The 25,490-nt window shown below is 44.0% G+C and overlaps 1 protein-coding gene across 4 annotated transcripts in view; it reads left to right on the top strand.

The window, feature by feature from the left end:
* The window catches only part of CNKSR2 (connector enhancer of kinase suppressor of Ras 2), a 469,908-nt gene that overhangs the window by 431,745 nt on the left and 12,673 nt on the right, over nt 1-25,490 (top strand). For 2 of the 4 annotated variants that reach the window (XM_029603391.1, XM_029603392.1), the window contains exon 20: nt 23,294-23,490. The exons of 1 other annotated variant lie outside the window; for it this stretch is intronic. In XM_029603391.1, coding sequence (XP_029459251.1) covers nt 23,294-23,490 — 197 coding nt within the window. The remainder of the gene's footprint in view (nt 1-23,293; nt 23,491-25,490) is intronic. One more of the 4 variants, XM_029603393.1, reaches the window with a different exon arrangement.

The raw sequence follows: 25,490 nt of genomic DNA on the forward strand, positions 1-25,490 counted from the left end.
CTTGGTTTTGCCTTCTGACTAGTGGAGTCATTTTTAGTGGGGGGGGGGGGGGGGTTTCTGGGCCCCTCTGTGTGCATAGGTGAGCACAAGAGTTAAAAATTTGGGCTTAATGAGGTGAGCTTTTTAGATGGGGATTAGGAGGAGGGGGAGGGGGAGTGGGGGGAGGTTGAAATTGGGATTATAGCTGTTTTGGGGTGGAGTTTGGTAGTAGGGGGTTGTACGGGAGTATTAGCTATGGAGGACTGGGGGAGAGAGGTGGGCAGATACCTGTAGTGATGGTAAGGGGGAAATTTGGGAGGTTTGTGAAGAAGGGGGAAACATGGTGGGAGATGGTTGACTAAGGTATGCCATGCACCAAGTATTAGTTGGGGTTATAAGGATTGTGTGGATAGGATATTAAGTTTGAATGCTGTTTATTAAATGTTAGATTAGTGGGGAATAAGGCTAAATATATATTCATGATTTTGTGTCACAATACAAATTAGATTTTTTGTTTCTTTCAGAGACTCGGTTGTCAGAAGCTAAAGAAGTTTTAATTACTCAGTTGTGCCCTTAGGGTTATTCTTTTTTTCATCATGATAGAGTGAATAGTGGACAGTGCTACCCATAAAGCAGGTCATATGATTTGGTAATTGGTTCAGATGAGTTATTGAGGAATGGGTTATTTTGTAAATGGACTGAGGTAGTGTCTGCTCGAACCATAAAAGCAGTCTTTTCTTTTCTTGTCTTTTTCTTTTTTTTTTTTCATTTCTAGGCAAGCAGAAGACTTGCCTAAGGAGAAAGGTTATTGGGGCCAGGGGAAAATGTTTAGGACCTGCTTAGGAGAACACCTAATGGGAGGTTTAGAAGGGAGGTTGGATGAACAATTATCTGAGTGGCATAATGAAATTCAGATAATACTGGATTCTGTCGTCCCAAGAAATGGGTTTCAGTAAGCAACCAACCTTTTTGTTGGTTTGATGATGAACTAAGGCATACGCGGTATGAGGTTAGAAAATTAGAACGTACTTGGAAACAAATGAGAACAGATATGACTCTGAGAGATTGGAGGACTGAAGCAAATAAGTATAGATGGTGAGTTATTAAGAAGAAAAAAAGAAGCCTTTTCAGGGCTTATAAAGTCAGCAGATAATAAAAGTAGGGAGTGGTTTAGAATGGTGGACATTTGTTGGGGAATTGGAGGGTTGATTAATCAATTGGAATCCCTTTCTGTAACCAGTTGGAGAATTTTTTTAGCATAAGAAACAAAATTTAGAATAAATGTTTGATACGGGGGGGGGGGTAGGGGGAAGAGTATGGTATAAGAAATAGGAGGAAGGGAGAAGAAAGTAGTGCAAGAGGAGTTAATGGCGTTCTCAAGGTTAGTTCTATTACAGTATATCAGACTTTGAAGAAAATGAGGCCCTCGGGAAATGTTTTAGACCCTAATCCCTTTCTTTGGTTAAATCGTTAACAGGAGAAGCGTTAGACTGTTTGGTGGAATTGGTTAATTTGTCTTTGAGAGAGGGTCTATTTCCAGCAGGTTTGAAGAAATGTATAGTTTCCCCTTTATTTAAAAAGGCACATTTAGATCCCACTCGTTGTGAAAATTATAGGCCAGTGTCTCACCTGCCATTTTTAGCAAAGCTGTTTGAAAAAATGATGAGGAATCAGACTTTGCGGTTTCTGGAAGAGTCTGGGAAACTGCCTGGTATTCAATCGGAGCTTTGCCCAGCTTACAATACTGAAGGAGTGTTAATCTCATTGGTAGATGATGTATTGTGTGATTTGGATGGAGGTAAGTCAGGAGTGCTTGTTTTCTTAGATCTGGCTAGTGCTTTTGACTTAGTGAATCATGAGATCTTAGTTGAAAGATGTTTTCAGATTGGGCTGAGAGGGGTGGTACTTAATTTGATTTCTTCTTTTTTGAGTAGTAAAATGCAAATGATTCGGATAGGTGAGGACTGTTCGGAGTTTGGGCAGGTATAGAAGGCGGTACCACAAGGATCTTGTTTTTCGCCCATACTGTTTAACGTTTTTGTGTGCCCTTTGGCTGTGTTTTTGCAGGAACTGTGTATCATTGGCTTATATATATGCCGATGATATCCAGCTGTACTTTGTACCAAGGGAGCGGGATTTAGAGGATTTATCGGCTCAGTTAAGAGACTGTACGGATAACTTCTTTGTTTGGCTATTAAATCCGGCTAAAACAGAGATATTGGGTATAGGAAAGCATTTTATTAAACCTCTCTCTCCTTTATAGCTTAAATTAGAGGAATATGTAGGGGAGGCTGTGGATCAAGCTGAAGTCTTGGTGTAGTTTTAGACTCTGCTTTCTCTTTGGAGATATTTGTAAGTCAAACATGTAGTAAAGCGTATCTACATATGAAGGCAATTCATCAATTAAAGATGTTTCTGGATGGGGAGCAGTGAAGCTACTAGTGCAGTCACTGGTGATGGGTACCCTGGATTACTGTAAAGGTTTGTTGGTGGGTTTACCAGGGTGTTTGACATGAAAGAAAGAGGGTCTATGTCCACAGGTTTGAAGAAATCTATAGTTTTCCCTTTACTTAAAAAGGCACATTTGGTTTCCACTATCCTGATTCAGAATATGCAGGGAGGCTGGTATGTGGGAAATCTAGAAGGGATACAATTTCTCCATTGCTGGCCTTGTTGCAATGGTTACCAGTAGTGGAGAGGGCAAAACTTAAGCTATTTGTGTTCATTTTTCATGGTTAATGTTTGAAGGGCCCACAGTATTTAGCTTCCAAATTGGCTTGGAATAATTCTAAGTGACCTATTCAGTCATCACAGTCTGCACAGTTAGAGCTCTCACATGGATGTAAGTTTAGAACTAGTGGCCTTTTACTGCTATTGTTCCTCGACTTTGGAATGATTTACCGTAGCGATTAGGAATGAATGTAATTATTTATGATTCCAAAAAATTATTAAATCACATCTATTCCCTTAAATTGGGCAATAATATCTTCAAGGGCTGATAAGTTGGGGTCTATGGGATGGATGGCGATGTGGAACTGTCTGTAGCAAGCTGGTTATTGTGTGGGGTTTTTTCTGTTTTTTTCATTATTTTGTTTTTATTGTTATTTTATGTACTGTATTGGTTTTATTTGTTTTATTATCCATGTGAACTACGGTATTATATACCGATTTTATTGTTTGACAGGTTGATTGGTATATAAAATTTATAAATAAATAAATAACTCTGCTTTTAAGGTGATAATAGATTGCATTAAATTATAGTCTGATGGCTCCCTGATTTATACAAGGGCCAGGTTCAGACCTCTTCCCTGGCATTAGTATGAGAATGGTTCTTCACGCTTCCCAAACGACTCCAAGTAGTGGTCTCCCCCCTCCCCACCCCGGTGTGTGGGATCTTTAACCTCTGCACCTATGCTGCAGCAAACAGCACTCCAGTCACAGATCACAGGAATCCTGGCAGATGCTCTCAGCCGCAACAGCAACAACCAGATTTAGTAGATAATTGGTATTATAATCCCTAGTGAGCTACAGCTAGTCTCTTCCCAAGCCGTCCATTAATCTCCTGCCGCCCAGTCTCACTGGGATATTCACTGTGTAAATCCCTGCAGGGAAGAACAGGCACAAAACGTAGAGTCACAGGCAGCACTTCTGCTGACCTACTCGCTCTCTCTCTCTCTCTCTCTCTCCAACCGTGCTCCAGAAACCGAGGCAGATTTTAAATCTTCTCAACTTTCTCATTGGTGAAACCCTCCCTTGGCTCCTAGAGTCATGTGATCTGGCAGAAAGTGCAGTCCCATGAGGAAATGACAGGCTGAGGCAGCCATGTTGCAAAGGCCTGCAGATATTTGTATTTTTTAATTAATATTTATTTGATTTATATTCCGCCTTTCAAACACTTGAAAGAGGACCACATTCAGGTACTGTAGGTATTCCCCTGTCCCCAGAGGGCTCACAATCTAAGTCTGTACCTAGACGCAGCAAGTCAAACAGTGTAGTGGCTGTATTTTTAGAGTCAGCCGTGAAGGTGTGGGGTGACTGTGCAAAGAGCAGAGTAAGAAGGCACTAGGGTAGCATTCTCTCTCTCTTTTTTTTTTTTCACTTTTGTTTGCAACTGAGCAGTGTCCAATGAGATTAATCAGAATGAAAAACTCAATTCATTTTCCTGGGGGAATGTGGAGAATACAAAAATGCAGAAAAATCAATTGTCTTGAAAGGATATCTCCAGTTCAGGTGCGCTGCATGTTTCTCTCCACCCTCTATGCTTATATAGAAGATATGAACACACCAGATTTTGTTCTGCTGAAATACCATGGAAAGAAACCATTCCCAGAATAAATGAAAATATCTGTGTATTCCTTGGATCAGGAAATTTACTACATCAGAGCTCCACTCCTTCTCCAAACAGGATAAATTGTTTTGTAAGTACAATGCAGAAGAAAAAAAAAAAAAGCTTTCTGTCAGTAATTTTTCTAGAAATCTATTCTCCCAGTATATCTTTGTAGAATCTGTGCAGAAATTTATATGTGCAACTTGTGAGCTCACACTAAATTGCTCCCATGCAATTATGCTAATGTATTATACATTCTAATAAACATTAGATCCAAGTGAGCAATCATCTCCAAATCAAAGGCTTATTAATGGCTGCTGATAACACTCATTATTGGTGTACAGATCCTGTGGGGGGGATTCTGATAGCCCAGCAGGAAAGCTTTTACTTCATCTGTACAGCCTTTATTATAGGGCTGACGTCTCAGTAGGTGACCTTAATATAAGGTCCTCCCCTCTCCTTGCATGAGGGCCTTTTGTTTGCCTCCTGTGGTGTGTATTTTTTCTTGGAAGGCTGTTTTCCCTTCCCTAACTAAGCACATCTCCCATCACTTATTCAGCTGAATTCCATCCTGCCCGTGGATTCTTGCTTGTCAGTTTATCATAGAAGTGTTGACCCATGTTAAGGACCGACGTTTGCTAAAAATTCATGTATTCCGGGAGTGGTGAAGCATAGATGGCGCAATCAATCGTTTTGGTGCTTGGAAGAGAAGAGCCCTGGAGGGAAAATATCCTTGGCTCACCCATGGATGAGGTTCAGTGACCTTGGGAAAATATGTCCTGGAAAAGATTGCTAGCAAGCCTAGCTGTAAATTTCATATTGCCCATATTTTTCATGATTAATTACTAAACCATTTCTCAAAGCTCTCTCTTGCAAAGCATCCTTTATAGAATGTATAGCGAGCACGGTTCCGTCACCTCGTGTATCTTACTTGTGCTCAATGGCATCATGTGACACTTTTTTAATGTGAGCTTAGAAATATGGCACTCTACCAGCCTTTGGTAGTATCTCCCCAAACAAACAGCGTTTACACTGTTGATGGTCTAAAAAGCCTGAACAGAGTTAATCAAATTGATCATACAGAGACAGGATTTAAACTAGATGAGGAAGGTGGCAGACAGGAGTTGGCTATCACCCCCAGCAAACAGTCCGATACAGTAGCTTTACCCCTTATTCAGTAAGGGGTAATAGTGCGTCGAAAATGCACGTCCAACCCCCCCCCCCCCCAAAACTAATAGCGCCCGCAACATGCAAATGCATGTTGATGGCCCTATTAGTCATTCCCGCACAATACAGTAAGTAAAATGTGCAGCCAAGCCACACATTTTACTTTAAGAAATTAGCGCCTACCCAAAGGTAGGCGTTAATTTCTGCCGGCGCCGGGGAAGTGCACAGAAAAGCAGTAAAAACTGCTTTTCTGTGCACCCTCCGACTTAATATCATGGCGATTTTAAGTCGGAGGTCCCAAAAGTTAAAAAAAGTTAAAAATTTAAAAAAAAAAATTTAAAATGGGCCCGCGGCTCGTGGGTTGAAAACTGTACGCTCAATTTTGCCGGCATCCGGTTTCCGAATCCGTGACTGTCAGCGGGTTTGAGAACCGACACTGGCAAAATTGAGCATCAGCTGTCAAACTCGCTGACAGCCGCCGCTCCTGTCAAAAAAGAGGCGCTAGGGACATGCTAGTGTCCCTAGCGCCTCTTTTTACCGCGAGCCCTAATTTAAATAAATTAACTTACTGAATTGCGTGCACAGGAGATGGGCCTGTGCGAGCGCTGGGAGAGCGTGTGCTCGCCCGCTCTCCCGCAATTTTTACTGTATCGGCCCGATAGGAAGTAAAGTGAACAAAGACAAGAAGATGGGAATCCCACAGAGACACTTTTCAAGAGCAGAAAGGGATAAGGAGAGGAGACAGGGGAAGGAGTTCTATATAAAATGCACCTACACTGCATAAAAAAATCCTGCATCTTATGACAGAGGCAGGTTTGGAAAACGTTGCTGTCCCAGAGATGTGTTGTAATGAGTCTCATGACTAGGATAGAACCATACCAGGTGATAGTTTTTTTCAGGATAGACAGGATTGAATGAAAAAAGGAAGGAGTAATATTTCATTAAAAAAAAACCCAGCAACATTAAAGCAATTAAAATGCAGGGGTTATGGGTAAGAGAGGAGGAACTGTGGCTCTTCTTGGAAAAGAGATATGGCACTACTGCTTTCACCACTGTAATCTGCAGATCTCTAGCACAGCCAGAAACTTGAACAGAAATATAGTCAGCTTGCACTGAAGGAGGAGATATTGCTGCTGGAAGACTTATTTTATTTATTTATTTGTTTGCTTGTTTTGAACAATTTATATCCCACCAATTACCAGGCTCTGTTCTAAGCGGCTTACAATAAAACATCAACAGCATTTAACAAGTAACATAAAAACATACAGATACAATAACAACAAGTTGAAACTAAACAAATCATGCATCATGATTAAAAGCTTCCCTGAATAAATACATTTTTAACGACTTCCTGTCTGCTGTTGACTGGAGCAGACGCAAGGAGGTGCTGGTCACTACTCAAGGGATGCTCCTCTGGCAACTGGTATTCACAGAAGAGAGGGGGCGATATTGCACCTGCCAAAAGTATTTCTAACCAGGTGACCATAAGAGCTCCAGTGATCGCCAGATGGCATGGCTTAATATAAGAGCCAAGGCAGAGATGTTTCATATGAAGGCTGTGGACTGAAGAGCAACGTAAGGAAATATGTCTTTACAGAAAAGATGGTGAATATCTGGAACTGCATTTCTGGGGGGGCTGGTGGCAAAAGTGGTGACAGAATTTAAGAGATCATGGGATTAAGCACAGAGATTTTGTATTTGCAAGGAAGTGTACTTAATGATGGAGGTTGTGCAGGATCTACGGTATGGCAGGGGGAAGGGTAAATAGTCAGAGACTAGACTGATCTTAAAATCTTTTTCTGCCACAGTGTTCTCTGCTTCCATGAAATACATTTGGGGTGGTGATGGGATTATGATTATTCCCAATGTTTTATTTTGACAATTCAAATTCCAAATTCTTGTCAAAGAGCACTTGCTCTGTGTTTTTGTTTCTTGCCTGTATCTGGCCCTTTTGTTTTGCCTCTGTTTCTGAAACTCCCTTTGTTCGCAGTCTGACTCTGCAGAGTGAATGCTGAGATGAGATGAGCGAGTGAACATCCCTAGGTTGAAGCCCTCATGCAGCGTTACTGTTCACATTTCAAACTCTTGTTAAATTGACTGTGTAAATTGCTGTATCCTAGGAAATGACAGGTAGACATATCCTGTTTCAAAATGCCGATAACATATCACTGGAGTTTCTGCATTACAGAATTCCTTGAGAAGGCAGGATGGATGTGGCATTGTCAACGCATGGTAAATAAATATTCCCTTTATAGAATTCTCTCATGGGTGGGGGCCAGCCCCTGTGGTTCTGGCTGAAGCTTTGCGTGCACTGGCACCAGGGATCCCTCTAATCTGTCGTAGCTGGTCAGACCTGGGTGCACCACAGAGGAGGAAAGGCTGAAGAGGTTAGGGCTGTTCAGCTTGGAGAAGAGACGACTGAGTGGGGATATGATAGAGGTTTATAAAATCATGAGCGGTCTAGAATGGGTAAATGTGAATCGGTTATTTATTCTTTCAGATAATAAAAGGACTAAGGGGCACTCCATGAAATTAGCATGTAGCACACTTAAAATAAATCAGAAAAAATTATCTTTCACTCAATGCACAATTAAGCTCTGGAATTTTTTCCAGAAGATGTGGTTAGTGCAATTAGTGTATCTGGGTTTAAAAAAGCTTTGGATAAGTTCCTGGAGAAGTCCATTAACTGCTATTAATCAAGTTGACTTGGGGTAGATTTTCCAAGGGTTGCGCGCATAAGATACGCACGCAACCGCCGAAAACCTGCCCCTGCCTCCCCCTGTGCGCGCCGAGCCTATCTTGCATAGGCATGGTGGTGCACGTAAGCCTCGGGGAGCGCATACGTCCCGGGGCTTCGAATAAGGGGCTGGCCGGGGGCGTGATGGCGGTCCGTGGGCGGGGCCAGAGGCTTGACGGTGGTCCGGAGGCAGGGCTGAGTGCTCCGGCACAATGGCCTGTGCTGGGGCAAGGAGCCAGCGGCGCGCGCAAGTTACGCTCCACGAAATAAGGTGGGGGGGAGATTTAGTTAGGGCTGGGGGGTGGGTTAGATAGGGGAAGGGAGGGAAAGGTGGGGGGGACAAAAAAAAAGTTCCCTCCAAGGCCACTCCGATTTTGGAGCGGCCTCAGAGGGAACGGAGGCAGGCTGCTCGGTTCGGCATGCGCAGGTTGCATAATTGTGCACCCCCCTACGCGCGCCGACCCTGGATTTTACAACATGCGTGCGGCAGCCCACGCATGTCATAAAATCGGGCGTAGATTTGTTCGCGCCAGGTTGCGCAAACAAATCTGCGCCCTCGCTTAAGTTTGAAGATTTGCCCCTTAGGGAATATCCACTAGAGATGTGAATCGTGTCCTCGATCGTCTTAACGATCGATTTCGGCTGGGAGGGGGAGGGAATCGTATCGTCGCCGTTTGGGTGTTTAGAGTATCGTGAAAATCGTTAAAATCGTGAACCGGCACACTAAAACCCCCTAAAACCCACCCCCAACCCTTTAAATTAAATCCCCCACCCTCCCGAACCCCCCCCCAAATGCCTCCTGGCGCCGGCAGGAGATCGACTGCAGGAGGTCGTTCAGCGGAACCCCCCAGCGATCTCCTGCCGGCGCCATTTTCCGTACGGAAAACGATTTGCGGCAGGAAATCGCTCCCGGACCCCCGCTGGACCCCCAGGGACTTTTGGCCAGCTTGGGGGGGCCTCCTGACCCCCACAAGACTTGCCAAAAGTCCAGCGGGGGTCCGGAACAACCTCCTGCAGTCGAATCGTGTTGGTCTATGGCCGCCGCCATTTTGCGCCGCCATTTTGCAAAATGGCGGCGCAGAATGGCGCCGGCTGAAGACAACACGATTCAATTGCAGGAGACCGTTCCAGACCGCCGCTGGACCCCCAGGTAATTTAAGGCATTTGGGGGGGGTTCGGGAGGGTGGGGGATTTAATTTAAAGGGTCGGGGTGGGTTTTAGGGTGTTTTAGTGTGCCGGTTTTCCTGCCCTCCCCCTTCCCCCGATTTAGCTACGGACCGCCGCTGGACCCCCAGGTAATTTAAGGCATTTGGGGGGGGTTCGGGAGGGTGGGGGATTTAATTTAAAGGGTCGGGGGTGGGTTTTAGGGTGTTTTAGTGTGCCGGTTTTCCTGCCCTCCCCCTTCCCCCGATTTACGATTTTTTGACGATAAATCGGGGGAATTGGTATTGTATCGTGGCCCTAACGATTTTTGACGATTTAAAATATATCGGACGATATTTTAAATCGTCAAAAAACGATTCACATCCCTAATATCCACTACTATTACTGGCATCAGTGGCATGGGATCTTCTTAGCTTTTGGGTACTTGCCAGGTTCTTATGGCCTGGATTGGCCACTGTTGGAGACAGGATACTGGGCTTGATGGACTCTTGGTCTGACCCAGTATGGCAACTTCTTATGTTCTTATGTTCTGGCTGTGGGGAGGAATTAAAAGTGGCTGCCCTCTATTGTGGTGGCCCCTGCTGGTTCTGAAGTTGTGCCTGGGAGGAGTCACTTCTCTGAGCCACCTGAACAGGGCATAGCAGAAAGTGAGAGAGAGGGTTGGGTGGGGGGGAGGGATAAAGATGGAAACATTCTGATTTATTACTTAAAGCCCAGTGAGAATCATCACCTTGGGATCCTAATATGTCAAGGACTAGCGGGCTGGAGTCAGGGAGCTCCCCCACAGAGGTGGTTCAGGGCTCTTCTGCCTAACCAACCCCCTCCCCTGCAGGTTGAGCCCTTGGGTTCTGGGAGCCAATAGGACTTTTCTTCTGTAGAATATCAGGGCACGGACTGGGAGCTGAGTACAGGTTGGGAGTGGAGCTGAGGTCAGGTGCAGGCTGGATGAGGTACAGCAGGCTAAAAGCTAAGGGCAGGTACAGGCAAGGGCTGGACACAGAGCACAGACTGAGGCTGGAGACAGAGCACAGGCTGAGGCTGGATACAGAGCCTGGTACTGACTGGGAGCTGGATACAGGTACTGGCTGGGGCGGAAGACAGAACACAGGCTGGACCACGAATAAGGGCAAAGGCTGGGAAACAGACAAGGCTGAACCGGTCTGGGCAGGACAAAGACAGATCTGGCCTAGTCAAGGACAGGACTGGACTAGACAGGAAACAAGAAAGCCCAACAGGGCACGAGACAAAACAAGGTAATCTTAGTAGGCCTGGAGGCCATTAGGCAAGACGAAGGCCCGAAAGCCACAAGGCTAGGTAATGCAGAAAGTCCAGAGGCCAAAAGGCTAGGCAAGGCAGAAGGCCTGGAGGCCACAAGGTTGACAAGGCAGAATAGCAAGGTAAGAGTGGCCAGGTTAGACAGCTGAGATGACTCAATGAAGAGGCACTCAGGTACTGAATTGTTGTGTTAAGTAGAGCTGAGGCTTGGGCATTGTGTAATCAGCGAGGAGGTAACTGGCAAGATAGTAAGCAAGATTCGCTGAGGACTCCTGGTGGAGAGAAGGGTGCGCAGCAGATTGAACCTTGGCATGGGAAGACTGCAAAACCATGACAAAATACTTCTAAATATTGACAATTCACAAATTCAAATGCATACAGGGAAAATACACCCTGCAGTTAAATTGTCTCACTTAAACATCTTTTTCGGATATAGGGGGTAGGCAATTTTCAAAGCCATTTATATGGCTAAGAGGCAGTTTACCCAGGTAAATTCATTGTCTGAAAATCCCCCCTCCCCCGCCTCAGTCTGTTAAAAGTACGTACGGATTCCACAGCAGGTAGTTTTAGCCAGATGGAGGGGGACAGGCGGGAAGCAGGGTGCATTCGGCAAGTTCCAGAAATAACCCACAGAGGTTGAAGTTTCCAATCTATACACGCTATTTTCCAGGATAATTTTGACCGCACCCAAAGCAAGCACAAAAGTCCACAGGGCAACTTTCAAAGGGGAAAAATAGAGGTGTAAAATGTACCTGCGTATGTCTGACCAAGGTAGCTCATTCAAAAATAGTCCCCTAAATCCCCAAGTCACGGTGTTTGCTTGGAAATCACGACAGAACTGACTTTAGACGTTCGATGTGTGTCAGTACCTCTATTTCAAGGCACTTTGAAAAAGCTATGCGCTAAGTTTGTATTTAGCGAAAGAAGGTTTTATTTCTGGGGTCCTGTAAGTGTGAGTTATTCTCATCTTAATTACATGGAAGCCTCACAGAGTACAGTGAGGGAGTCCACATCTGTTTTCTCAGTCAAAAATGTTAATTTATTTCATGGGATTTTTTTTTTTTTTGAGGTACAGAGTAACATTCTTGGCAATTTCAGAATGAAATTCCTTCAGCGTGAAACCTGTAGTAGTGGCTCTACCCTTGGGGGCAGATTTTCAAAGGGTTACGCGTGTAACCCCGAAAACCTGCTCCTGCGCGCGCCGAGCTTATTTTGCATAGGCTCGGCGACGCGCGCAAGCCCCGGGACGTGCGTATGTCCCGGGGCTTTGAAAAAGGGGTGGGAAGGGGTGGGGTCAGAGGTGGGGTGCCGGTCCGGGGGCTGTCCGGGGGTGGGACCGAGTCCTCTGGCACAGTGGCCGTGCAGAGGGATGGCGCACCGGCAGCTGGCCAGCGCGCGCAAGTTACGCCTGCCAGAGGCGTAACTCTTGCCAGAAGCATAACTGCTGAAATAATGGTAGGGGGGGATTTAGGTAGGGCTGGGGAGTGGGTTAGATAGGGGAAGGTGGGGGGGAGTGGAAGGAAAGTTCCCTCCGAGGCCGCGCCGATTTCGGAGCGGCCTCGGAGGGAACGGGGAAAGCCATCGGGGCTCCCCTAGGGCTCGGCGCACGCAAGGTACACAAGTGTGCACCCCCTTGCGCGCGCCGACCCCGGATTTTATAACATGCACGCAGGTTATAAAATCTGCCCCTTGATGCATAACTTACCCCAACTTGGCTCATTCCTATGTCAACATATTGGGTAATTCAACTTCAGAGCCCTCTAATGCAACCGACATCTCATACCATCCTTGTTTTACAGAGCTTGAACCTTAGCTAGATTTGTTTCATTTGGGGTAGCCCCTATTTGTTTCGAGGCCTCCTGAATGAAATGAATCGCCCTTATTTATTGCGTTTTTGAAATTTGTTTGCAACAAATGCACAACCCTATTACATGTACTACCTGTTCCATGGGTTTCTTTTCCATGTATTATAGTAGGTTTGACCTGGAGATTTAGGGGACTGTTTTTGAACAACCTGCCTGGGTCAGAAGTCAGCAGATACATTTTATGCATCTATTTTCTCCTTGTGAAATTTGCCCTGTGGACTTTTGCACTTGTTTTTGGAATGGGTGAAATTTTCCTGGAAAAGAACATGCATAGATTGGAATCTTCAACCTCTGTGGGTTATTTCTGGAACCTGTCCAACGCACACACACACTCCCACTTCCTGCCTCGCTGGGGAATTCCCCTCCCCCAATCTGGTTGGAAGCTTAGCATTGATTTTCAGAACTAGGCACCTAACTTATCATCCTAAATCTAGGCAAATGAATAACAGGTGGTCTACATTTAGGAGCCTGTGTTTTAGACTTCTAAATTTCTGTGAACTTTTGGCGGAAAATTTAAATAGGTGCCCAGCTGAGGAGCCTAAATTTAGGGGCTCAGCATTTTTTAAATATCAGCCTCCATAGGTTGTTCTGCTCTGTTTAGAATATACTCATTTTACAGGATGCTGGTCTGGCCAGGAACCAGCACCGTTGCAGTAGATACAGAGCCGGATCTTCCATTAGGCATATTAGGTGATCATCTAGAGCACAGAGATTTTGGGAGTGGCATCACAGATTTCTAATCATGAGCACATAGAACTCTACTAATGACTCTGTTGGTCAGTGCCTAAATCTCAGGGAGCAGAGAAGCAGCTATAGGGAGCAAGAGGGGAGGAGAGGCTGAAACAGAGCACACAGAATAAGAAAAGGAAGAGTCATTCTGCTCCTTAATCCAGCCCCTCCCCGCCTATTGTTTCTGTCCGACTTTCCTGTCAGTCATGTAGAGAACAAAATAGGTGAGGCTAGAGTGGACAGAGAAAAGAAAAGAAGAGTCTCTCTGCTCTGTAATCCAACTGCTCCCCCCTGTTGTTTCCCCCTTCCCTCCTGTCCTGCAAGGAAGGGAGAGGTTGAGGCTGGAGTAGACAAGTATTTAGGTTTTGTCTGCATATTTTCTATTTATAATTTGTGGTTGCTGCTTCTGAATTTCGTGAGGGACCGACATGAAGTAGCCTGCTAACATGCAGCTTATTCTGTTTTCCCAACAGGAGGAGTATTGCTAATAATACATTTCTATTTTTAGCCTGTCGGGCAGATCAGTAGATCTCTTTGTCACTCCTGATGCAACCATGGCAAGACACAGTCCATGTCAGGAGAATTATCCTGGAGACTTGTAACTGTGCAATATTGTGATATTTGATAAAGCATCTGATTTTTTTTTTTACTGTATTAAATACATTATTTTTGCTTCGTGGACTGATGGATTTTTTTTCCTGAATATTTTTACATGCACCCTCTCTCCTTCATTTATGTTATGTGGTGCATACTCTTTATTTATGAATAGTAAGAAGAAACCAGCCAGCAAATCATTTCATCTGCCAATGCAGTCTGGATTTCTTTTAATGTATACATTTTATCTATTTCTAGAGTTTTTGGGGGTCTACTCCCGAAAAAACATCACAGGTGACCTCTTCATTAGGGATGTGCTTTGATTTGAAACAGTATAGACAATATCACCAACACTGCCTAATTTCATGTCATTTTTTTTTTTTAAATGAAAAGATAGAAAAAAACCATGAGATTTTGTGTTTTATTTTCCGTCATTTTTAGTATTTGCTATTTCTGAATAGTGGCGTGCAATTTTTCAAAACCTAAAAATACCCACTCTGAATGTTACATAATTTGGATGGGAACCTCCCCCCAGTGAAATGAAACTAAACATAATCCATATATAACATCATCAATTAAAATAAAACTCTTAAAATAAACATATAGAGTCAATAAATAAAACATCATACCATAAAAGTATAAAAACTCTTGAAATAGAATAAAATCATCAAAACACAAATACAACAAATGAAAGAAAAGTTTCAACACTAGTAGCATAATTAAGACTGTCAACTAGGAAAGTGTCAGCCAAAATAAATGTGTTTTCAACATTATTTTAAACTACTTAGTGTATTTTATATATGGAGATAGATATATAAAATATAGTTTAATATTTAAGAGGGTGATATTCAGCACCACTTCACTGGCATTTTTGTTATCTTTCAGTTATAATTTCATGCTGTATGCAGGATTTACCACAAAGAGTATCCTTTGATATAGTGTTAGGTAAAATTAAGAGTACACCAAGACTTGGGATTCTCTAGACAGTGGTTCTCAACCCTGTCCTGGGGACCCCCCCAGCCAGTCGGGTTTTCATGATATCCACAATGAATATGCATGAGAAAAAAATTTGCATACACTGCCTCCATAACATGCAAATTTTCTCTCATGCATATTTATTGTGGATATCATGAAAACCCGACTGGCTGGGGGGGTCCCCAGGACAGGGTTGAGAACCACTGTAGACTCTAGAACAAACCTCTTTGGTCTCTGATTTGGGTGTGTGATGCACCGCTAATAACTCCTAGGCGACTATCTGAAACAGTATGCTGGGCTAAATGGATCATTTCTCTAACCCAGCTTAGCTGTTCTTTTGCTCATATGGTTCTCCATTCAAGCCATAGACATGTCTGGTTTTCAAGACAGCCGCAGTAATCATTCATTAGATATAATCTGGTAAGAAAACCAGATTAACTTGTGTAGCTTGGTTACCTGAAAAAGAAATACAGTTGCCTGACGGATGCCTGGGTTTTTTTTCACCTGCCAGTCGGCAATGGCCACCACCTTCAAACACCAGCTCCCCTGTTGGTGAGTGCTGAGGGATGGATGGTACAACTGGGTGGCATTTGACAACTCCTCAGATGTGCATGGCTATTCTGGATTTGGGCTATTTTTGTATAAAAGGCATTTTGTACTTTAGAATTTCCATTACAAGTTAGGCTTGTGTGTATTTGGATAAAATGCATAAATAAAAAAAAAAAAAAAAAAAAGGCATTTTGATCTAAAGGACAAAATCTGGGGCAGTCTGCCTGAAGGGAAGAAAAGAACCCCTAGCAGTAAGAGGTTTCTTATCAAGTGAACTTTAGCATGGAAGCAGAATGGAAAAAGCTCTTTTGAAAATTTGAGCCTAAATATAAAATAGCATTTCAATAAAAGAAGATTTTTATGGGGTCCCATAACTTTTTCTGCATGACACTTTCTATAATATTTAGCATGCCGGTGTATTTTTCACAAGAAAACATAGTCCTTTTCATAGTCTACAACGTCCTAGCATACACAGGCCCGGATTTAGGTACAGACAACATCAGGGTAGATTGTAGGAAAATATTAGCCTGGGAGATTTTTTTTAAAACTGGCCCACAGGGTATCTGACTTCCTCATGTCAAAACAGGCCACAAACATTAAATAATTTTTTAAATCACATAAATTTGTTCTAATATTTTCCAAATACCACTAAAATATTTCAAAACAGCAGACACATGAAATAACACCCCAAAATTTAAAATAGGATTAAAAAATCTCCAGCTCTCCATACCATAAAATAAATAAATACCAGGGATCTTTTGATTTCTACTCACTCAGAGATTGTTGTGGATTTGGGGGAAGGTGGAGCCACACAATCTTTATCCTCTGTCTCTCCCCTTCACACACACAGGCATTCTCACATTCTCATACACACATGCAGGCACACACATATGTAGGCTCTCTTTGTCTCTCATACACACATCCAGGATCATACACGCAGGCTCTCTCTGTCTCATGACACTTATGCAGGTGTTTTTGTCAAACACTCATGCAGGCACCCTCATGCACATATGCAGGCTTTTTCTCTCATACACACATGCAAGTGCTCTCTATCTCATACATTCCTGCAGGCTCTCTCTGTCTCTCATGCACACATGCAGGTTCTCTCTCTCTCTCTCTCTCATGCACACACAGGCACTCTCCCTCATGCATGCACACATGCAGGCTCTCTCATACACTCTCTCATACACTTTCTTTCATACACACAGACATGCAGATGCTCTCTCTCATACACCATAACTTAGGCCTCCTTTCTGTTGGGCCTTGGCTACTCCAGCACTGCTCCTTATTTACTGCTGGAGGAGAGGTGGGAGTAGGTCAGTGCTTCTGGTGGCCCTGCAACCGCCAGATACAGCTTTCTTCCAGCCCTTTCTTCCAGCCCTTTCTCTTCGAGCCCCAGCAGATAGAGCTTCGTCGCAGCCCTGCCGAGCCTTTCATTGAGCTGCAGAGGGTTGAGCTCCATCACAGCCCTGCCGGGCCCTTCACTGAGCCGCAGTGGGTTGAGCTCCATCACAGCCCTGCCAAACCCTTCATCGATTTGCAGTGGGTTGAGCTCCATTGCGGCCCCGCTGAGACCTTCTTCTGCAGCAGTCCTTCTTAGCAGACCATGTGATCAGTGCCACTGGCCCACCGAGGGATGCCCGATCCCCCGATAGGCCAATCCGCCCCTGGGCAACATAGATAATTGCCTAGGGTGCCAGTTTTGGAAGGTACCAAATATCCATGCTAAAGAGAAGCCTGCTTCTACTGGCTATAGTGCCATGAGCCAGCATAGCTTCAGTGGGCGCCACAGTCTTAAATCCAGCCTTGAGCACACATACGGTAGACAGAGTATGGCTAAAAGCTACTATATACATGTGTGTGTGTGTGTGTGTATATATATATATATATATATATATATATATATATATATATATATATATAATTTCACTATTGTAGGAACCCAAAAATCTTTTGTTATTATCTTTATTATACATATTTCTGTGTGAAGCTTGTGCATGCTGAAAGGAACACTGCATTAAGGACTTGTGGATAATACAGTTCATTAATGGCACAAGCGGTGTTGTGATGTAGCGGTAATGCTAGGTAACGATCGCATTTATAAATGAGCAAACGAGCTGGCTATCCCATGCATTTGGCTAGCTAATGCAAGCATGAGCCTCTCTGGCGGTCTTCTGTTGTGTCATTTATCCTTCTGGAACTTCATGTGGTTGGGGGAGGCTCATGATGCGAATGCTTCATAAAGTAACAGCATGTGCACATTCAGTAACACGGATTCAGTCCTCTTAAAAGGTCACAACATCTCCGTCCAAACCCTGGCACAGAGCAGGTGTGTCAACCCTGCTCTCTCTGTCTCCCGCTATGACAGTTCCTCTGTTGGTGGGGAGAGGGGGGGGGGAAATAACCAGATTTTAGTACAGCAAAGACCCCTGGGGGTGAATCTGGATCATGTGAAACTAGGGAAAACTGGGAGCTGTACCCATCTGATAAAACCAAAACTGGCTTCGCTGAGCTTGGACAATCCAGACACTGGCCTCCTCCGGAGCTCTCTTCTCGTCCATCAGAATGTGAGACCCAGAGTCAGGGCACAGGTTGAGCTGCAAACCTTTTGAATACCCAAGGCACAAACATTCAGTGCCCAGGCTATGATTATCTTATTTTGAGCTGGAATCCTTTTGTATCATTCATCTTTGTTATGCAGCGCCTCTTCTGTTTCTGGTCTGCTCTACCAATTTGCCGAGTTTGAGGATCTTACCGAGTTTTACCTGTTTCTAAGGTTGGAACAATTCCAGAAGCCAGGTCACCCTTTTGGCTAAAATTCAGAAAAGCAAAAAATAAAAATAAAGGAAAAGAAGCAACATTTATATTAAAAACTAAATTTAAAAATTGAAGAATAAGAAAGAAAGCCAAACAAAATAAGCAAAACAGCAACAATGACAACTTAAAAAAAAGAGTAAAAAGTGAGAAAAATAAGGAAAATATTTTCCCTAGCTGTCAGAATTTTTTGGCTGGTGCCTATGTTTTCTAAATATATTTCCACCCTTGTCTGTTTCACAAGCACTCTTACTTGCAGTACGTTTCTGGCTTCCATGTAGCAGAGTCGGAGTTTTTTCTGTTGTCAAAGCAAATGCTAATTCTTGCAAGAAGTGTTAAGGGCTGGTTGTACAGATATATAATATAGTAGATGACAGCACATAAGGACCAATTGACCCAGCCAGATGTTCACATCAGCATTGCTGTAACTGAGGATACAGGGTTGGTGCAAGGGTATTTGGCACCCTAGGTTAACCTTTGGTCATGCACTCCCCCACCGCTCCAATGTTCCCTCTAAGGATTGGATTGCTGTGTACAAAGATTTTTTTGTTTCATTACCCTGTAAGCATTACTTTATTTGATGCAAAAAGCCAATTTTATGCTCACAGCAACCCAATTCTTAGAAGGAACATTGGTAGCAGCATGCACACAAACTTTCTTACATACACATACACACTAACACACTTGCATATTGACTCTCATACACACTAACACACTTGCATATTGACTCTCATATATGCTCAATCTCACAACACATACACACACACTCACTTTCATTCCTTTCATTCATTCCCCAGACTCTCATGTATATGCACCCTCACTCAGTTCTCCTCTTCCACACACACACTCATCTCAGTAACTGCAAACCCTTCACTGCCAAACACTTTAAGAAGTAACAAAAAAAAAAGACACTTAGAACCTTGCCATACCATACCATACCAGCACTATCTCAGGACTCAAACAGCAGCAGCCTTATCTATGACATGGCAGCAATGCAAATTTTATATCATGCCCTAGAGCACTAATGCACTACTTACTGGGATTAACACAACAAGCTCTACTGCTTCAAAGTCCTATAGAAAAACTACATGCCAGCAGAAATACTGCACATCAGTTACAAATGCAGAACACAGACAGACCCTTACCTAAAACAGAATAAGGGACCACAAATTAGAAACAGAAGCATGCAGACAAAAATAAAATGGAAAGCCCAAGAAACCAGACTCTCAAAAGTGGAATACTGAAGAAAGAATAAAATACAAATATGTAATGCACATTCCCAAAGACAACATATGCCAATCACTAAAATTGCAAAATAATTTTTTTTGTTGTCGGAACTTATTTTTCTGATTGGTTGTTCCCTGGTTTTTTTTTTCCCATGTTCCCTTTCTGGGACTTTTCCCAATTCCTTTTTCATGGTCTCCTTTTTTTCGCATGCCTTCTCTCTCCACCTGTCTTCTTCCCTTTCTCCCTCAAACACACACTCAAGCTCTTATTCTCACATGCTGTCTTTTTCTCACGCACACACCCACAAACACACACACACATACTCTCACTCTCAGATGCTCTCTCACACACAAACTGATCTCACAAATAAGCTCTTGCATGCTCTCTCTCTCTCTCGCTCTCTTACATGCTCTCTTTCACACATACACTCTGGCTCCCACACTCACATCTCTCTCACACACACACACACACACACACACATAGCTCTCACTTTCACATGCTGTCTCTCTCTCATACATACACACCGGCTCTCTCTCACATGCTGTCTCATTCATACACACACACAGGCTCTCACTCTCACATGCTGTCACACACCCAAACACACATGCTGTCTTTCACACACACGCAAACACACATGCTCTCTCTCACACACACATAGTTTCTATTCACTCTCACATACACATACTCATTCTCTCTCTGTCTCTACAGGGCCTTATCTTCCCTTTCCCCTCTGGGCCTCCTTTTCTTGGGCCACTGCAAGATGGGATCCGCGGCGGCCCTGCTACAGACACTGCTCTTTTTCTGCATGTGGGCCGATGCCCCAACAACTTTTTTCTTCTGGGCCACATGGGCAGGAAGAAGGAAGCTTGCCCAGAGTTTTGGGGCCTCTTCTTTTCTTCCTGCTGTGGTGGGATGGGCTCCACTACAGTCCCACTGGCCTCCTCACTTTAGGGTGTGGTGGGATGGGCTCCACCATGGCCCTGCCGGTCTCCTTCTCCCTTTGGGCCATCGTGGGATGCGCTCCACCATGGCCCCACCAGTTTTTCTACATGGGGGGGAGTAAAATCTGTGTGCGGCCACAAAAAAAAGTTGTACACGGCTTAGAGGGAACAGTGCTCCCCTTCCCAGCATACCTGAGCACAGTGCTCCCTCCTACCAGTGGCAGTCGCTCCAGTACATCTCTCCCTTCTTTCGTGGTATTGGTTCTGGCACAGCACCCCTTTTGGCTTCATGCTGGTGGGATTTTGCCATGCCCACAATTTTGGTGCTCTAGGCAACTGCCTAGTTTGCCTAATGGAAGCACTGACCCTGTAAGGATACAGTATATCCTAACTATTAGACATACAGGCTTGATTTCTTGTAGGATGTTGCTCCTTAGCCAAGTCAATGTTCTTGTCTTCCTCTCTTTGGTCCTTTACCATTCTGGTTATAATGAGCATACAAGTTCCCATAGGGGTAGATTTTTTAAGACATGCGCGCGTGTCCATGTTTGTGCGGGACCCGGTGCGCGCACATGGACGTGTGTATTTTATAACATGCACGCGTGGCTGTGTTCGTGTTATAAAATACGAGCGGCGCATGCAAGGGGGATAGAGAATTGCAATTTCCGCATGGCGACACATCAAGGCCTTCCCCAGTTCCCTCCCAGTCTGTTCCTTAATTGGGATAGGGAACTTCCCAAACCCCTACCCTAATCTCCCTTCCCCTTCCTCTCTCCACCGCACTCCCTAAACCCTTTCTCCTACCTGTCATTTTTTTTAATTTTGTTGCTTACTGCTCCAATGGAGCAGTAGCAACTTATGCATGCCTTCCAATCCTTCCCCGGTACAGCGGCAAATGGCTGTACCAGCCGCCTCCAGCCTCACCCCTCCCTGCCCCTTTCCACCCCCAAGACCACCCCTTTAACTGGGCCTGGCACTTCGGTGCGTAACAGGGGTTACGCGCATCACCGGGCCCCTTTGAAGATGTGCGCAGTGCGCGGAAGGCCTGACCACACCTGTCACCCCCGTTTTTTGCGTGTGGTTTTTTTAAAAAATTTGGTTGATACTGTATAGTACAGTATATATTGAATATGGACATTTAAATATGTATCATGGCAAACTGATAAAAGGCATGCTAATGTTAACAGACGAAATGATGAAGGCCCCTATCCAGATACTGTAAAATTAAGGCTCTTTTGTCACTTTACTATCAAATAACAGGTTTTATAATGTCACTAAAGGGCACTCTTTCCTCCAGAGGAGGTGACTAAGGATAAGTTAAGGAACTACAAAGAGATGGTTGAAAGAAAATATCTACCTTTAACTGGAGGCAATACTCCTTTAAAGATTCCTCTCTTCCAAGTGGACTCCAAATGGTAAAGAGGACCAAGTGACAGTGCTCAGAAAGGGGCAAGAAATCATGTTTCTTTTTTAAATATATAGTTTCCAGAGCACCGACTCACAATCCTGCTACCGATGAGTTCATCCATTGGAACAAAACCCAAGGAACAGAATCAGCTTATTTGGGAATGTCTCCTTGTACGAAATGACCTGATATGGCTCTGGTGCTCAGGCTCCAGTGCTGATGGGAATGGGAACTGGAGATTACATAAGGGATTCATAGCGTGTTAAGAAATAGCTCCAATTACATAGCCCTTTTTTCCTGAAGGCAAATGGAAAGTTGACCTCACTTTTTGGCAGATGTGCTAAATGTTTTACCTAATTATAGGACCCCCATTCTGATGCTGGCAAAAACTTTAACTCAACTTTGGGCATTGGATGATAACAAATAGGGAAGATATGATAGAGACAAATACCTCCAAGGTTTCTATGCACAGCAGGCAGGCCTCTTTCAACAGAAAGGAGGCTCCAGAATGAGGGATCATGGGCTAAGAGTGAAAGGGGTGGATTCAGGAGTAATCTTAGGAAATATTTCTTTACAGAGAGGGTGGTAGATGCATGGAACAGCCTCCCTGTAGAGGAGTATCTGAATTCAAGAAAGCATGGGATAAGCATAGAGGATCTCTGAGGGAGTGGTAGGGATTGTAAAGCCGAATAGGAAGTGTGGATGGGCAGACTGGATAGGCTGTATGGTATTTTTTTCTGCCTTCATGTTTCTATGTTTCTAAACATAGACAGAGAGAAAGTTACAAGCTCCTTAAGTTCCTCCCTCTTTTATCTGGGAAGGGAGTTCTCGTCTTCTCAGAGAATCAGCCACATGATTGACAAGCTTCTACTAAGAGCTTTCCAGAGCCATGAGCAGGGGCATGTGTGGAGAGGAATAGGAGTCGTTGCAGAGCCTAATTGAATTACATTCAACGGGGTAACAAGTATTTCTATGTCTGTTTTTTTGGAGGGGACAAGCAGGGGGCTAATAGAAACAAAGTAGAGTCCCTCAGTATATGGAACAGTTCTAGAACAAGAAGCCAAGGCTCAAAGGGAATTAGACTCAGGAGTAACATTAGAAAATATTTCTTCATGGAAAGGGCTGTGGAGTGGCCTCTCAATGGAGATGGTGGAGGCAAAGACAGTAACAGAGTTGAAGAGGAGAAGCACAGAGGATCCTTAATGTACAGAAGTGAGGAAGAAAGCCAGAGATGAACAGTGGCTTATGGCGTTGCAAAACGAAATGAACTGGGCAGACCAGATGGGCCTGCTCTGCCATAATATTCTCTGTTTCACTGTAATCTACTGACCAAAAAATACTAGTATGGCCCAACTGCTCGTAAAAGGCTCTCGCACAGCCGTCGTGGCAGTCCTTTCATTACGTGATTTATTCCTGCCGAGGAAGGCAGGCAAGATACAGCCATCTCACTCTTTATTAATGACCACATTAATTTATGCTCCGTTCCTTCTTTGTTTTTTTTGTTTTTTTTTTTGTTTGTATGTTTGTTTGTCTGTTTTACACTAGCAGACACTGTAGAAGAAAAGCCAGCAGACTCATTGCAAGACCTCTTCAGGGCCTTGGAGCAGGCCAGTCTGTCCCCTCTTGGAGAGCGCCGTCTTTCAACCAAATTGGAATACAAGAAGTCTTTTATAAACAGATGTAGTGATCCAGTAGTCAATGAAAAACTGCACAGACTGCGAATTCTGAAAAGCACTTTAAAGGTAGGATACTAGGAGGAGAGCAAAGCAAGTCAGCCTTGGGCAATGGGGCGGGGTGAGCCTGCAGGAGGATGGCACTCGAGCCCAACACTAATTAGTAGACTGGCAGCGGACAGGACAGTCTGCAGTCCAAAAACAATTTGCAAGATGAAAGAAAAGAGAAAGTAAAGGCAACAGGAACAAAAAAAAAATACTTTTCCAGGAGAAATGTGCCCAAGGAATTTGGTTGCCCCAGTGCAGTATGATTAACCTTTTCAGCAGCACCTGTGGCTAATTAATATACAGCACTGGTTGAAACTGGTAATTAGCTTACATAATATTGTGTCTCTGTGCTAGCTGCAATTTTAATCTGTTTGGGAGGACGCCTTGCCTGAGACAAAATGATGCTCATCCCCCTCTTCAGCTCAATGTCCTTATCATGAATGGTTGGATTATTATTTTATTTATTTATTTATTATTTTTATATACCGACATTCGATCTGAGATATCACATCGGTTTACATTCAGGTACTGTAGGTATTTCCCTATCCCCAGAGGGCTTTCATTAATGGGCAGGATAAAATCGTATTTTATTGAAAGGATCCAAAATGTCCACTTGACCTTTTTCCACAAAACCCCATTTTGCTACATGGAACTGTGTTTTAAATACTAGGAGGTTGATTTTAAAACAAGCACGCGTTCACCCATACACACTCCTATCAGTGCACAAGTGAGGATTCGCTAGAATTTTTAATTGTGTGCGCACTCACAAACATATGTTTTAAAATGCACCAACTACGAATAAGAGGTTACTCAACCACAGCTACTGCGTGTGTCTTCAATAGGACCATGTCGGCTTTTACGCACGTATTGCAGCGAATTTTAAAGCATGCTTGTGCGAGGCACATTCACAGTTTTCCAAGTAGTCTACCAGTTTGCCCAGTTAATAGCGAGGTCTTTCAGACTTCTCTGGCTCTTCATCCTGCATGCTGCCCAGTTGACCCAGACCCCGCACCCTGTCCTATAACCCTAACTTGAGATCTATAGTCTTGCTCCTCATTAACAGCAGCAGTAAAGTTACACAGATATCTCACATACGTGTGCTGTGGGTTTCATTTTTAAAATTCTGAGTTACGTGCTTAAGTCTTGGCCCTACCCTAGAACTCCCATGCATCGCCCTTTTTCCCACTGTCTTATGTTTGACACGTGCACCGGTATATATGCATGTACTTTGAAGCTTTTTTAAATCCGTGATGCTCGCGTGTGGCCCACATACGCACATATGTGGGCATTGCACGAGCAACACTTTTAAAATTGGCTTGTGAGATAACAGTTTATCTTTAGCTCATTATTGCATAAAATAATTGACTATTGTAGCAAATTTAAGATTTCCTTTTGGTGGCACCATGGCTCTCAGGAATTGGTGTTTTCACCATTCATTCCTCCCTGATTTGTATTGGACTTGAGAAATATTTTAAATAAGTCTGGAATCAGCATAGTGGCTGAGACTGTAGTTCCATACACTGTAGCACCAGGGTCCATTATTCAGATCCTCCATCTGGAGCTGGTCAGGGCCTGGGAGCACACCATGGAGATGGCGCACTCAGGGAGGGAGGGAAGGATGACAACTGATGCTACAATGACAGCCTCTACTGGCCCACTGGAGGAGGCACCCCTACCATCCTAGAACTGGCAAGGTGTGTCTGTGCCACATGTCTTGGGGGGCAGTGGATGAGTGCAGCTGAAACCATTGGGAGCACAAGGGGTAATATTTAAAAGCAAACAAACTCCAAAAGAGTTCTGTGTCTTCTGCCATTTGCTGCTGCTCTGTTGAAGGATTCTGGCACTGTGCTTCACTCCGATATGCAGTGTGTATTTAGGGACAAGGACCAATTACTGGAGGATGCTTGATCAGCAGAACTGGGGCTTAGATCTCTGTTAATGTGGTGTTGGTAACTTAGGGAACCACTTTTGCAGCAGGCCAAGTCCTGGAATGCTGTCTTCTCTGCTGATCGTCTGGTGAA

This window comes from Rhinatrema bivittatum, chromosome 5 (assembly GCF_901001135.1).
Source record: "Rhinatrema bivittatum chromosome 5, aRhiBiv1.1, whole genome shotgun sequence".
NCBI lineage: Eukaryota > Metazoa > Chordata > Amphibia > Gymnophiona > Rhinatrematidae > Rhinatrema > Rhinatrema bivittatum.